This window comes from Chelonus insularis, unplaced genomic scaffold (genome assembly GCF_013357705.1).
Source record: "Chelonus insularis isolate UGA/USDA-ARS -01 unplaced genomic scaffold, ASM1335770v1 contig_25_pilon, whole genome shotgun sequence".
Taxonomy (NCBI): domain Eukaryota; kingdom Metazoa; phylum Arthropoda; class Insecta; order Hymenoptera; family Braconidae; genus Chelonus; species Chelonus insularis.
The window spans coordinates 1,519,867-1,534,055 of record NW_023276451.1 but is presented as its reverse complement, the minus strand read 5'-3'; the positions used below and the strand labels follow the sequence as shown (position 1 = coordinate 1,534,055).

Here is a 14,189-nt window from a genome sequence, read left to right as displayed (position 1 = left end):
TGAAAGAGCTTGCGACCAGGCGGTTCCGTTGAATGTGTGTATAGCTGTATATAATACCAAGTTTATACCAAACTACTGTTCTATTTTTTTTTATTTTCAATAATCATTTTCTCAAATGTCATAACTAATTTTCATTAAAACAATGCACTAATCTCTTTGAATTATCATGAATAGATACATCAATTGTAGTTAACTAATGATAAAGTTCTGACAGCTATTTATTAGATTAATGAAAATTTATTTGCTATAATATTTTTATGAATACTGTCATGAAATATTAGAGATATTTTTATTTAATTGAGATATATTTAAAAACTTTAAAATATGTTTATTAAAGGCCTTATTAAAAGTATCCATCTGAAAGATTTCTTGAATTCATAAAGTAATTCAAAAATTCTCCTTTGCATTTCATCTCATTAAATTAGATAATTAAATCAAGATTATTCCAAGTGAAGTATTAATCTTCACAACAGATTTTTTAAATTACATAGTACGAGACCTCGAGGTTTTAGATGGTTGGATCGATTGGGTAAATAAATCTCCAGGTTCTTTGTGTTGTATAATGATCACATGTCTCAGATGATTGCAGTATTTTGCCTTAACATTACAATATTGGCTTTGCGTTGTTCTACTGAACTATATAAAATATACAACATTGCTAATACGCATGCCAAACATTGTTAAACTGCGTCTGGATATGCTTCAATACACACATACGAAGATGTAACTAATATAAGGGTATAAATAAATTCGTGGTCAGGCAAGGGAAAATCTGACACGCAAATTATTACAGAAGCTAGAAAGTCATATTTTTGTTGAATGTAGATTCTTTTTAGCTACGTTTCTACTCGTTCGTTATGTTTATTTTTTTTTGCAAAGGGATAAAATTGTAGATTATTCCAATAAGAATGAAAAAAATGACAGAAAATTGACGATCTAATTAAAATACAGAAAATACAACGAGTTAAAAATAAATACAAACTGTTAGCTAAAAAAAATGTTAGCAGCTGGGAGGATTTTTTTTTAATACTTATTCTGATGTTTCTACAATGAAAACATTGAAAGCTGAATTTGTCGTGTTAGCTTTGAATTATTAAATAAACTTTTATTAATTAAAACAGTTAATTGGAGTATAATGAGATATCGATTGTAGAAAAAATAATTATTTTCTAGAACAATTTTTATTTATTTATTATATCTATCAGTACTAACATGATAGAATTTTATAATAAAATAGCGAGCTTTTTCTTATACTGACGTGGCGGGTTTTTTTCCACGCGAAATGTACATGTGGTATACAATGATGTTCGATTTTAAAAGTGAATTATATATAATTACGCAAAGTCACTTATAGTAGTGATGTTGGTTTACAGAAATATCAATGTGTTAAATTGTGAAGAAATAGGGTTTTCAGTACATTTATCGATTAATCAGGAGTTTACGTGTCTAAAAACTTTATTAAAAAATATTATAGTATCAGGCTTTTATTTACAAACATAATTAACAAATAAATTAAAAATATGTCATGCACAAGAACTGATAATTAACTTTACGTCGAAATTAATTTTATTATTAAATGCAAAGACTTAAAGTTAAGTATCGCACGGTGTTTATCACGATTCAAGTAAAATTATAACAGACATGTAAGTTGAAATAATTGCGATGTTCCATGAGCAAATTTTATTTTTTTCTGACTCCGCAGTATTTATCAAAATAAGATCTGACCTTTTTCACTACCGCTAACCAATTTTATGCCATAAAGTCAAGGACAAAGGGAAGTTTCGTGTTTCAACTCTTCCATCTTTGATTTACGGTAGAATATGCATCTGACGTTTAACCGGAGTTTTTAAAAAATCATTGAAGAGTCATGAAGTTTATCTTAAATCTCCCTTTTTAGTCCAATTTTATTTATAATCTATTTTTTCCAATTATTTTTACAACAGTTTTCAATTCTTTCAGCATAAAAATAGTATTTATATAAAATTTAAAAGCTTATGTAGACTTGCATTTCTGAACATAATATTTATTTACATTATTTATTTTATAAGCTATGCTGTATCATGATAAAACAATTATAAAAAATGCATTATTTTTCAGATTTATATTGAATTGAAAAAAAAACATGTCACAGTCACTGAATTAAAATAAATCTAATTATATACTCCAATATTAATAAGTTTTGTAGCTTCTAGTGCACACTCATTTAAATGATTAAATGTTGTACTATAATGACTAATAGGTCGTTCAGTCAATGCTTGGCCCATTCTAATTGATTGACCTTGTGCTATGCACAATTTTAGATTTTCTGGAGCTTCAAATAAAAGCACAATGGTCGATCCCATTCGAAATTCTCCAAAAAGCTGTCCTTTTTTTATTTTCATGTATTCAAACATAGTATCTTCCCATAATTTGTCTTTCGGCCACTTTTTTTTGTTAGTTACTAAATTATCATCACAGAAAACACGAATGGAGCCAACATTTGTTGCACCTACGGCGGCATATGCCATAAAACCTCCTGTCCATTCTCCAAGGTAAACGACTCGTTCATTAATGGCAAATAAGTCTGGCAACCAGCTTGCTATCTTTGGATTTACACTCAGTAGCTTTCCTAAAAAATTGGTAATTACAGTGAAATGATTTCAAGGCATTTATTAACACGATCAATATTCTGTTTCGAAAATTAATACCTTGGAAATGTCTTCTGAAGTTTATTTTCCAATCAGCAGCACTGTGAAAGCGATGATAATCTCCTGGTGCTAAGTATATTGTTAATTGATATAATTTATTCTTAGAATTCTTCAAAAGCGACTTTAAGTAACTATCGTTTTCTTCGTTACAAAATTCAGTCTTGCTACTTAGTGTTGATGATTTTGCATCACCCAAAAAATGTCTAAGATTATATGTCACACCTTTAACTTGCTCAACACGACAAGAATTTACTGGACCAAAGTATAACACTGTTCCATCCACGGGAGAAACCTGTATTTGTTAGTGTTCAAATATAATTATATGATTTTTATAAAGTTATAATAAAGGAATAAACTTACAAGATTAGTATTTTGAGCAATAGGTCTCGCGTCATGTTTCAGTGGTCTGACAAAGAAATCTACAAGGCTTGGAAATGATTTCAGATCACAGTCAATTTCTTGTAAATTTGCATGAAAAGTTTTAGCATATAAGTTATATACAAATGGTCTAAAACTCTGAGGAAGTTCTACACTTGCAAACCATCCAAATATTCGACTCGTAATCCTCAGAGGTAGACAGCAATAACATTCCACCTGAAAAACCATCAGTATACGACACATTTTGTTAAACTTTTTTTAATTATATTATTGATTTATTACTCACCATTAAATTATTTATAGGTCTTTTGACCTCTCCATTAGTAGAAGAATGATGTCCCCAAAAATATTTTAACTGTAAGATTGTAATTAAAGAAACACCAATACCAATGGGTAAGCTTATTGTCCATTTCTTCGTAAAACTCCATAACCCTCTGGACTTTTTGATACCCTCAGCTTCATATGAATAACGTCTAAAGTAAATCCATTGCGTGATTTTTACAGATGTTGCTTGCCACGAACCACGTCCTGTTGGTCTGTAAATTGATGTGAGGTTAGGAAATAACAAAGCACTTGATTTCTTTTCAAAATCACACAAACCTCACGTGTCTGCTGAAATTCGGAATCCTGAAGAATGACATGTTTTCAACATGAATAAGCTGCTACTCCAAAATTGGATTTGTTGTTAATCAGTTTAATTTGACTTCACTGAAGTAGCGAGTTGACTTCACTCCTAAAAACGATAAACTTGAATAAATGTATCAATTCCACAGGAAACTTTAATATTCACTCAAAAGTCATAGTTTACAAATGAATCTCATACACGTGATAAAGTTATCACATATAAATACCAATTATTATCTCCAGACTTGTATAAGTATCAATTCAAAGGGAAACGATGTGTTTACGTTGCTGCACTGACTCATTATAACAATGTGGTGTTAGCTACTCAAGGTCGTCTATTGATTGAGGACAGAAAGTTAACAATGCGGATAGTTTATGAACTTTTATTTAAAATTAATTGGAAATTTAGGTTATGTTTATAAAATTCTAACCTTTTTTAGAAAATGGCAACACTAAGATTCAAACATTATTACCTTGAATGCGTTGTTATAAGTTGATTTCTGCACATCTAGCGCATGTGTACAATTATTTACTGTGTTTCTAGTGTGATAGTATTGTGGAGCAATATCTAACACGTGGTCTTTGATGTATGTGTGCACAGATTGAATATTACTCCAAAAATTTTGGAGCTCGAGCATCGGTGGTTCAGTGGTAGAATGCTCGCCTGCCACGCGGGCGGCCCGGGTTCGATTCCCGGCCGATGCAATTCTATTTTTTTTTTCTTTTTGACTCTGAATTACTTGAAAAAAGATACAAATAATTTGGAGCCTATAACGGTGGAGTCCTCAAATGACTTGACTACGAAGTTATTAGTGCACCCGATCATCTAAAAAACCAAATTGTTGAATACACGGTGATACAACTGTGCACCGTGCAGAGAAAAAAGCTGATTATAGTATCCGTCTATGCTACGAACAACATATCCTCGAAGAAAATGTTCTTAGATGAGCTAAAAGCCTTGCTCGACACTCTAAAGCTACAATCAGGACACAATGCATACGTGATAGTTGGGGAGTGGGGCAACCGTGCATGCAACCTCAGAAGAAGATGGCTCCACGATTGGGCATTTAAGGCTGGGCTCGAGTCATAGAGCTGACTGATTCCTCCTATCTTAATACATTGGATCGTATGTTTCTAATTTTTCCGAGAATTTGTGTTTTTACTTAAAAATTTTGGTCCTGAATGAAAGCTTATTTTATGTTGCAGTGCTAAAAGTACAAATTTTAATTATCCAATTGATTTTTGTAACAAAGAATTAAAAAGAAAATAAAATAATTAGGGATTGATTCGCTGCGCTTCAACGCCGAGATGGCCGCTACAAGGTTATAAAAAAAATCATAAATTAAGTTAAAAGGTAAAGAGTGGATGATTCTTTTACCCCTTCGCTGACTTTTAACCTGAATATCTCGTGAAAAACTGTCCGATAGTAATTGTTGAGGAGTATTCAGAAACTTCAGAATCTAAGCTAGAGACCCATATCAATGAAAAACAGATAAAAAAAATTCTCCATCCATAAAATCGCCAAAATACTTAGCAAACTCTCAGAGAAAGTGCGACTTTTGTTCTTTTTTTGCGATATTAAGCGTAAAGGAATTTTTTGATATGTTTTTTATAGACATGTATCTTTAGCTTAGATTGTAAGGTTTTTAAAACGTCCCAGAAAAGCATTTTTGGACCCACCGTTTCAAAGTTATTGATGCCTAAAGTTTTGCCCGTTTTCAACGGGGTTAGAATACATTTTGTAGGGTATGCCTGAATTCCGCATTTTCAAGCATCAAAACATACAGAATGAGCCCTTAATTATCAAGGCTGCCCTTTCATATCGGCTGCGACGTTCTTGGATTTGTGTATGGCTGACGACGCACTGAGAATCGTCAACCATAATTCTGCACTTGACATGTTCCCCTATGACAGTGATAATTGAAACGGTAAAGAGATTCAACTACAAAGCCACCAACTGGGTAGACTTCTACGAACGAGTTAAACCATACCCGCAGAAGTGACCCACTGCTCAGATCAGACTTTGCTAGATCTTGCAAGCAGCTCATACGCCAGGTCAGGGATCATATAATAACAGAATTCCAGAGAAACATCATCAAGCACTGGAAAATATATTCAAAAGTAGACTACGGAGACTCTGTAACCTTTTTCCCCACCATAAATAGACTCTTCAGATCTAAAGAAAAGACTTCACTGCCAGGCATCTTTATTCCAGTATCAAGAACGGACTTAATAGTTAACTCAAAAATGGAAGCGGACAACATTCCAACTTTCAATGGTGCCTATAAAATATCAGATCCAGTCAGCAAGTCGAACGTCATTGGTGCTCATTACGAGTCTGTCAACTCTCCAAGGCAGCTTAACATAGACACCAGCTAGAGCGCACATGTCTAAGATCAGTGCTGAACTTGTACAAACGACGAGACACAGGTTATGTGAGAAACTAGGACAATTAAAGCCTTTACGACAAGGCCAACATTCCACGCATCGATTATTTTTTACTCAGGCTCAATCGAGAGTACTTTGTTGGCATAAAGAAAATTAAGAACGAAACAGTCAACAGACTTGGCATGTACTCAAGAGAAGAAGTAATAGCAGCAGGCGCAAAAGGCTGCTCCAAGCCCCAGCACTTTATGGAGTGGGATGCACGTGGTCACTTTCAGGACATCTACAACATACCGCTCCTGTATCATATTGGCAGGAACAAAGCGAACAAGCACATTTGTTCAAAAACCTTGGAGAAGATCAAAATCTCCAGGAATATTTATTCTAAGGCTATTCTTGTGAGAGATAAGTTAGATTTCCACAGAATCAACCCTAAGTTTCACTAGATAAACAAGAAGGCAAGTGCTTACGCTGTGCTTCAGGCCCGTTGGTAAGCTTTCAAGCTACCCAACACCACTCGTTACAGCAACCAGGCAAGACACCGATGATGGCATAATAGATAGCAAAGAGCGGTGGTATACAGCTTTGAACTTCAGTTTCGAACTATTTTACTCCCTCTTTACTATCTTATCTTTTGTGCATATTTTATGTAGGCTTAAGTTTCATGTGTTATCTAATTTTATAGTTTCATTATAGGCATACTTTAATCCTTAATGACAAGCTTTCTATGCCTATTATCTTTCTTTATTACGTATTGTATTATATGTTACATTTTCATGTATTTATATTTTATATATTTGTTTGAATTCGTATTTTTTTTTTTATTTTTGTTGTTTGCTTTGTTCACATAAAATTTAAATTCTTATAAACCTTACGAATGTAAGGTCTTATGTTCCAATGATTAAATATATGTTCTAACGATCTTATTCATGTTTTAATAATCAAATATATATTACAACTATTTGTTCTAATTTATGTTATTAGCGATTAATAATTCATTTGAACAATCAAATCAATCTACTTCAGATCTACACCAACTAGTAACAAGAATGATTTCCATCGTTTGTATCTAAAATATTATTGAATGAATAAAAGATCAGCTACATATGCTGTTCTATGAACTAACACAAAACCTCTAGAATCATAAACATTAACAACAGCTGATCAAAAAAAAACATCGTATCCAGAAACCACGATGACGCATCTGCCAAAGGCTGCGACTTGTCTCCCGAAATGAACTGTCAGATGACACTATTTTATTCTTCTCCTTTCGTGCATATAGTCGTTCATATGACTCTACTGTTTGAATAACAAAAAATTAGATTTCTCAGGCGCACGTGCCGTGAAGCCATGTGTTCTACGAAACTACACAATAATAAGATTGATCCATTTTAAACTCTTATCAAATTCCTTTTCAATTAGGTAAACACCAAATAGATATTATTTTTTTGGTTAATTTAAAATTCCTAAATAGTTGTAAATCTGCGACTGCCTATTGCATGTAATTAATCACAATTTATTTATTTATTCATTTATTATATACAGTATATAAGGTTATTTTCAGAGTAGTTTTAAAACCAAAAAAATACTATGCATTAATATACTCATAGCCTTAATTAAACTCCTTCACTACAAAAACAATTAATTTTCAGTTGATGCAATTCAATTTTTTGTTCTTTTATCTTAAATGACAAACAAAAAAAAATTATAAATAATTTGAAGTGAATACCGTTGTTTTTTCTTTTTTGGAGTAATTTGTAATAAAATATAATTATTATAATTATAATGTAATAGGAAATAGTATATACAAGAAATTTATTCATTGCAGATAGCATTGCAATTTATCGAACTTACCAGACGTTCTGGCGACAATGGTCATATAGAGAGCCAAGTAAAGGGAAAGAGAAGATGCCATCTTGTGTTTCACAACAGGTGGCTCCACGTTGCGGCAGGTGAATCAGTCACCTTTCTCGTCAAACGAGTATTAGATCTCTGGTGAATTTGCTCTTCATTGTTTTCTGCACACTTCTGTTCGCTTCTGTTGACGAGTATGAGCAGTTGAGTCAGCAGAGTATCAAGAAACGATAAATAGTAACTTGAGTACTCTGTTAGTGATTTGATAAAAGCACCAGTGATAAGAATACGAGATAAATGAAAAGTGAAGTTTAGAGCACTGTAGCAACATGAAGTTTCGTTTAAAACAGCTGTTCCATCCTTAGAAGTAGTGGGAGATACTGACAACGACCTTGTCTCTGCGTGTGCTTGACTTCCAGTGACAAAAGGTACATAAATATACTGCATAAGCGAAAATAATAAAAAGCACGATAAATAACAAGGGAGAGAATACGAAGAAATCAACAAGAAAATATTGAATAATTGTACATGAAAGGAGGTCGTAAACGTGTGAAAGAGAGGATGCCACCTTCTTCGCATTCAAATTGGACGAAGCCTCTGCTGAAAGGTGGGCAAATGTTGCAGATGCAGGTGAAACGAGCGACTGGCAACAGGCAAACAAATAATATCCAAAATAATTCTTTGGAACATACAGCCAGCCAAGCCCTTGACAGAAGAATTAAAGTAGTGCTCGTCGGTGATGGAGCAGTTGGAAAAACTAGTCTCGTTGTTTCTTATTCTACCAATGGTTTCCCTGGGGAATATGTTCCAACAGCCTTCGATAATTACAATGGTTAGTATGAAAATAATGCTGTAGATATCCTGCGTATATAATCAGAGGAGTAGATAAACTCACGAGTGTTCGGTCGTGATAGAATTACAAGATTGTACAGTCTGTATAATCTCGAGAATTCATCGATCTACTTTGTGTTCTGAATTTTAGAATAAAGAAACGTTCCGCAAACATATTTTTATCAATTTATTTTGACTGATTATTATGAGATATGTACATTTCTTTTGTTTAATTACAATATAATATTGTGATGATTGTTAAATATGACGTGCTAATATCAATGTTCAAATGTGAATCATTCAATTCAATTGCCTTGGCATGATTAGAGATTCGTCAGCACACTCATTTTTACTGCGACTGTACGGTCAAAGAAACCAGACAGGGCAACAGGTGAGAGTATATACCGTCACTGGCCACACTCACATAATAAAGTAAGGAAAGACTGCCCAGGCTTATACTAATTTACTCAAGGGATCGTATTACCAATGCTTCCATAAGCACTGAAATTCCGGGTGCTTATTTAACTGATTGTAATCTAAAACTCATTAGGATTATAGAACCTATTGAATTTCATACTTATTATTAGTTAATTTATTGAATAACATTTGGTAATAATTAATTACAATACATCACTGATGTCGATTAGTATCGAGAATTGGCGTTTTTTTTTGTTATTGACAACAATGTTTTTATTTTGTTAATTACTCATTCATAGAATAATGAATTTTTTAAAACTAAAATGTTCGACGAATGTAAAAAAAAAAATAATTTCAAATAATTAAGCTATCAAAATACTTGACCTCTATTCAAATCTTCTGATAAATAAACTTTTGGTCTTTAAAAACTTGTATTGATATGGAAATAATTCTTTATTCATTTTGTTTTCAAAGTATTCAATTGTAGGAAGTAATCAATGAAAACCGTATTTGTTTTTGTGAACAAAAAGTTGAATGAGAGAACTTGTTCAATTTATTTTCTATTAAAAGTTGATTTTCTTTAATAAATTTTTAATTCCATCCAGGTGTGTTTTAAAATGTAATATAAATTAAAATTGGAGTTGGGGGTTGTATGTGTGCTTATTGAATTCAATTCCGAAAGAGTATGTATCATTTGAAATCTGTGGTTTAATTCCATTTTTATTGTTTTTTTTTTATTGTATTTTATTTTCATATATCTCTATCAATATAACGAGTTTATTTCCCAGCGGGGTCTATTATAGATTTTATTTTATTTTAAAAATCTTCTTATGTAACTCACGTTATTAATTAAAATGATAACTTTACTGTGGATATTTCATTTCAGTGGTCGTCAACGTCGATGGATTACCTCTTAATGTTCAATTATGTGACACAGCTGGACAGGATGATTTTGATCCTTTAAGATCACTGTGTTATCCAGAAACGGACGTTTTTCTCGTTTGCTTTAGCGTCGTTTGTCCTTCATCATATCATAGTGTGAGCTCAAGATGGTTTGATGAAGTTAAAAAGTATTGTCCGAATACACCTATTATTCTTGTAAGTAAATTAAATTTAATGTGATTTTTAGATAAAGTAATGAATAGTTCATTTGTTACAAAAAAATTTATTATTATCATAAAAAGTTATTTACTTTATGAACATTAAAATTGATTAATCGTATTCTTGTTTATTACCAGGTTGGTACTAAAAGTGATTTAAGATCTGATGTACGATTAACAATGCAGTTGGCGCGATACGGTCAAGCACCGATAATAACAGCACAAGGACATCGATTAGCTGAAAAATTAGGTGCGGTAAGTTATGTTGAAACATCAGCATTAACTCAGCATGATCTTAAAGAAGCCTTCGATCAGGCAATCGTAAGTGCCTTGAGTACGAGGCGTGGTGGCGCTTATTTGCTAGCACGTCATAGGAAGCCGCCTCCGTTGTGGCGAAGATGGTTATGCTGTTGGGAAAGGCCGCCTTCAACGGCGTCTTAAATAATTAAATATGCGCTCTTCCCATATATTATGAGACACTGGTATTCTTCACTGTGATTTATAACTGTTGCCACTTGACTTCTGTTCAGTATGAACATCTTATTCTGAAGATAGCGTCAGTATAAGCACCAATATTTAGGTTGATGTGGGAAGTACAGAGAGAATAATAATCAAACATTTGATGTTTTGCCAAGTTTTAAAGAGTACTAGGCCATTATGTAATTATTTAATTTTTAGTTATGAGTAATGAGTTATTTTAACCCGCTGGTAAGGGTGAGAGTTTTCTCATTTTTTTCTTAATGGGTTTCATGTATAGAACACAATAATTTAGAACATGATCTCATTTGTATAAACGTGTTATAATGAGAAGATAATTCATTCAATTGATATTATATAACTCCAACTATTTTGGAGATTATAAATGTAAACTTGCCTTCAGTGAGCATCATAATGAAAAGCTAAGGTTGAAATTAGAGTTTTCGTAGCATTATGGATGAATAATTAATTATGCAGCATTTTGTGCCTACACGTGGCAATAATTTATTGAATAGTTGGTTATATTTTTGAAGAATAGTTTTCTGGTAGTAATATCGTACTAATATTTTTATCTGTTGACTTCACTCATTGGTTGTGATGATTTATTTTAATATTATTCAGTTTGATTAAACAAATCAATTGATCAGCTGCATTTGTAAAACTTTTTTCAAGGTTTTAGAGTTATAATTTAATTATCTAACTCTATAAAATGCTTGAAGTGTATGGACATTAAGACTACAGTGATTTTAATTTCTTTTTTAAACTTTTATGATAGCTTTATTGTTAAATATTTTAATATTAAACTAATTTATAAATCAAATACTAAGGTGACTATACTACAAAGAGTGATGAATATTATACAATAGATTTCTGCTATTCACAAATGAATAATAATTTAGAAAAAACTTTTTAACTTTTAAAAAAGATATTCGTATAAAAACATTGAATAAATAGTATAGTTGATGCTATTGAAATGATAAACGTAAAATAGTCTCTCAGTTTTTTTTGTGAAAAGAAATTTATTAATATTAAATGGTTGTTGGTTGTGATTTATATCTGGCTCAATTATTTTTATGAGTTACTTTACTCTTTAAGATCGTTTTTTATTCAGTGCAGATCAATTTTATATAAGAATTTTTGTACTTTGATATAACAGTTCCTAGAAGACGGAAATGGTCCCAAAAAATCATACAATTTTTGCATAACGTACTATTGAATGTAATTGCAATAGTAGTTTTAATTTTATTCTATATATGTTATCATGTACTATTTTTTTTTAAGTTTTTCTTTGAATAACTATGAATCACATTGTACTAAGAGTCGTACTAAAAGAATCATAAATTGTTATTATCTTGTATATGAGAATGCGTAAACAATATTATACATTCCTAGTATTATTATTACAATTATTTCAATTGTAAAAAATATTAATTAATGTACATATATCTATACCATTGATAATATTAGCTATTGCAAGGATTAATAAGTATTATTATATTTTGCGTTATGACATAGTAAAATATTTTGTCGAATTTATATGCTGATATAAATTGATAATGTGATCACTGATATGATCACATTATAGATATAATATACCGGTGTTTAATTATAAGAAAAACATATTAGACTGATAAAACACTAGAGTAATAGAATAGTATTATATGCGTTTACTCTCTACAATAAAACCAATGGTATTTTTATAAAAAAATATTTTGACATGTTGTTCAATTTTATTGTAAAAATAGTTTGAAAACCATTTAGTTATTTTTGTATATCTAGTTTTCTTTTCGGACTAGATAAATCAAAGAATACATGTTTTTTTTTGAATAGTATATTTTTTAGTACATTTTTAAAACTTTACTTTATCATCCGTCGAAAAGGTGAATGTCTTCTTGCTTTTTTCTGTCGTGAGATGGAACCACGTATTAAATGACCATGTATCGAAAATGACATTTTGGAGTAGTATGTTGATAAACATTACGTCAAAGTATTAAATCATCTGAAAGTGAATTTTCTGCTCCAAAAAAATAGATTTAAAGCCACCACAATGAAAACAATAGCTATGGATCCCTGGAATTCTGAAAGTTTTCCGGTTGAAGAGAATAAAATTACTGAGTTTGAAGATTCATTTGTAGCTGAGGAAGCAATGATTGACTCAACGAGGTTATCTGATTCTGAACAGTATCTAGAAAAGCTTTGTGAGTTTTTCGGAGTAATTTTCTTATTTGCTATTATTTTTAACTATACATTAGTTATTTATCATCAAATGAAAGGACTTAAAGCTGTAATGTCATAATTTTTTGTAGATACTCGATTGAAGAATGTTCAAGGTGGAAAATCAAAAAAAGATCTAGTGGATTCTCTATCACAAATAAAAGAAGATTCTTTGGCAAGATTTATAAGTACAGGAGGAAGATTAGCAACTGAAGAGGAAGCAGCTCTTGCTGCAAATCCATTGATAAGACACATAACGCCACATTTACAAGTACGATGCAAAAAAGACTAAAAAAATATAATCGCTAAAAGCATTTACGAGCCTTTTTTTATCTTACCCTCATAAATAACTAGAGCTTTTTAATTATTAAAACCTTGTAATACTGCAATGAAGTATTACTACTTCCACTTATTATTTTTTCCTCTCTAAGTGTTTTTCGATACCTATAATTCAGTAGCTCATTGAACATCCCAATTATTTATATTTGTTGTAGGCATTGACATCCAGTGAATTGGTACATCTGTTGAAAGCTGATGTTCTCCAAGTGGTGACTGATGAACAGAATGCACCAACTTCAGAAGAATCAGAAGTATCAGAGACATCACATTAATATTTGTGAAATTATGATTTTCTTTGTAAACAAATTTGAAGTATATTTTATTTGTAAATAATTGATTATTGTTTATTTGAAATTATTCAAGTCGAAACTAGTTTTAAAATTATACTGACATTTAAATAATATACATTATCAGATGAATATAAAGTTTGTTATTTCATTTTTGTTTTCTCTTTTCATAGTAATAGATATAAACTGCAGTACTATAAAACCTATTGTCTGCCAAGATTTGTCGAAAATTTTGTTCATTCTTGAGTAGATACTTCAGTATTGTTATGTCTTTAATAAATTTCACCCCAACAGACAGATGTTAATTAATGTTTTCTTGGGCGTGGTTTCTTAAGAGTTGCGTGATCATTTTTGTTTGTGAATTTTCTATTTTATTGATTTCGTTCTGAACTAAGCTAAATTTATAAATTTTTTTGGGATTTCATTTATACACTTTGACGATTGTTTTTTAATAGTCGACCAAAGTTTTTTAACAAATTATTAGAAATTAATATTTAAAAAAAATATTTTATCATTGAATATATATAAACGTTAAAATTATTCTATTTATATGATTCAATCACATCAATAAAGTTATAAAATATGCATGAAACATT

At 31.0% G+C, this 14,189-nt stretch overlaps 3 protein-coding genes and 1 non-coding gene across 9 annotated transcripts; 3 read left to right on the top strand and 1 right to left on the bottom strand.

Annotated features, from left to right (window-relative positions):
- Positions 1-1,644: 1,644 nt before the first annotated feature.
- Positions 1,645-8,066, bottom strand: Pisd (phosphatidylserine decarboxylase). Of its 5 annotated transcripts, none has more exons than XM_035079852.1 (7): positions 4,163-4,286; positions 3,917-4,024; positions 3,666-3,798; positions 3,352-3,601; positions 3,048-3,281; positions 2,688-2,979; positions 1,645-2,608 (listed from the first exon to the last, which is right to left on the bottom strand). In XM_035079852.1, exons 3-7 carry the CDS (start codon positions 3,704-3,706, stop codon positions 2,151-2,153), a joined length of 1,275 nt encoding a protein of 424 aa, XP_034935743.1. In that variant the 5' UTR covers positions 3,707-3,798; positions 3,917-4,024; positions 4,163-4,286; the 3' UTR covers positions 1,645-2,150. The 5 variants fall into 5 exon arrangements, with proteins under 5 accessions (XP_034935743.1, XP_034935742.1, XP_034935744.1 ...); XM_035079851.1 differs by having other exon boundaries at positions 4,121-4,232; XM_035079853.1 differs by lacking the exons at positions 3,917-4,024; positions 4,163-4,286 and adding an exon at positions 7,929-8,066.
- On the top strand, positions 4,324-4,394 carry TRNAG-GCC (transfer RNA glycine (anticodon GCC)). Its single transcript has one exon. It is a non-coding gene; the product is annotated as a tRNA-Gly (tRNA).
- Positions 8,067-8,068: 2 nt separating the features above from the next.
- On the top strand, positions 8,069-12,463 carry LOC118064918 (ras-related C3 botulinum toxin substrate 1-like). Of its 2 annotated transcripts, XM_035079857.1 has the most exons (4): positions 8,069-8,356; positions 8,553-8,760; positions 10,063-10,274; positions 10,415-12,463. In XM_035079857.1, exons 2-4 carry the CDS (start codon positions 8,553-8,555, stop codon positions 10,715-10,717), a joined length of 723 nt encoding a protein of 240 aa, XP_034935748.1. In that variant the 5' UTR covers positions 8,069-8,356; the 3' UTR covers positions 10,718-12,463. The 2 variants fall into 2 exon arrangements, with proteins under 2 accessions (XP_034935748.1, XP_034935747.1); XM_035079856.1 differs by having other exon boundaries at positions 8,071-8,760.
- Positions 12,464-12,707: 244 nt separating this feature from the next.
- LOC118064854 (uncharacterized) lies at positions 12,708-13,639 on the top strand. Its single transcript, XM_035079748.1, has 3 exons — positions 12,708-12,951; positions 13,060-13,238; positions 13,462-13,639. The coding sequence occupies exons 1-3, from the start codon at positions 12,801-12,803 to the stop codon at positions 13,576-13,578; spliced, it is 447 nt and encodes a 148-aa protein (XP_034935639.1). The 5' UTR covers positions 12,708-12,800; the 3' UTR covers positions 13,579-13,639.
- The last annotated feature ends 550 nt before the right edge of the window (positions 13,640-14,189 follow it).

What these genes read in the sequence shown, in the direction of transcription:
- Pisd (XM_035079853.1), bottom strand. Translation starts at nt 3,706, where the DNA reads ATGTCATTCTTCAGGATTCCGAATTTCAGCAGACACGTGAG. An exon ending in AATTTCAGCAGACACGTGAG is followed by an intron (nt 3,602 to 3,665) that starts GTTTGTGTGATT and finishes ATCAATTTACAG; the next exon opens with ACCAACAGGACGTGGTTCGT. An exon ending in GACCTATAAATAATTTAATG is followed by an intron (nt 3,282 to 3,351) that starts GTGAGTAATAAA and finishes ATGGTTTTTCAG; the next exon opens with GTGGAATGTTATTGCTGTCT.
- LOC118064854 (XM_035079748.1), top strand. Translation starts at nt 12,801, where the DNA reads ATGAAAACAATAGCTATGGATCCCTGGAATTCTGAAAGTTTTCCGGTT. An exon ending in ACAGTATCTAGAAAAGCTTT is followed by an intron (nt 12,952 to 13,059) that starts GTGAGTTTTTCG and finishes AATTTTTTGTAG; the next exon opens with ATACTCGATTGAAGAATGTT. An exon ending in ACATAACGCCACATTTACAA is followed by an intron (nt 13,239 to 13,461) that starts GTACGATGCAAA and finishes TATTTGTTGTAG; the next exon opens with GCATTGACATCCAGTGAATT.
- LOC118064918 (XM_035079856.1), top strand. Translation starts at nt 8,457, where the DNA reads ATGAAAGGAGGTCGTAAACGTGTGAAAGAGAGGATGCCACCTTCTTCG. An exon ending in AGCCTTCGATAATTACAATG is followed by an intron (nt 8,761 to 10,062) that starts GTTAGTATGAAA and finishes ATTTCATTTCAG; the next exon opens with TGGTCGTCAACGTCGATGGA. An exon ending in CGAATACACCTATTATTCTT is followed by an intron (nt 10,275 to 10,414) that starts GTAAGTAAATTA and finishes GTTTATTACCAG; the next exon opens with GTTGGTACTAAAAGTGATTT.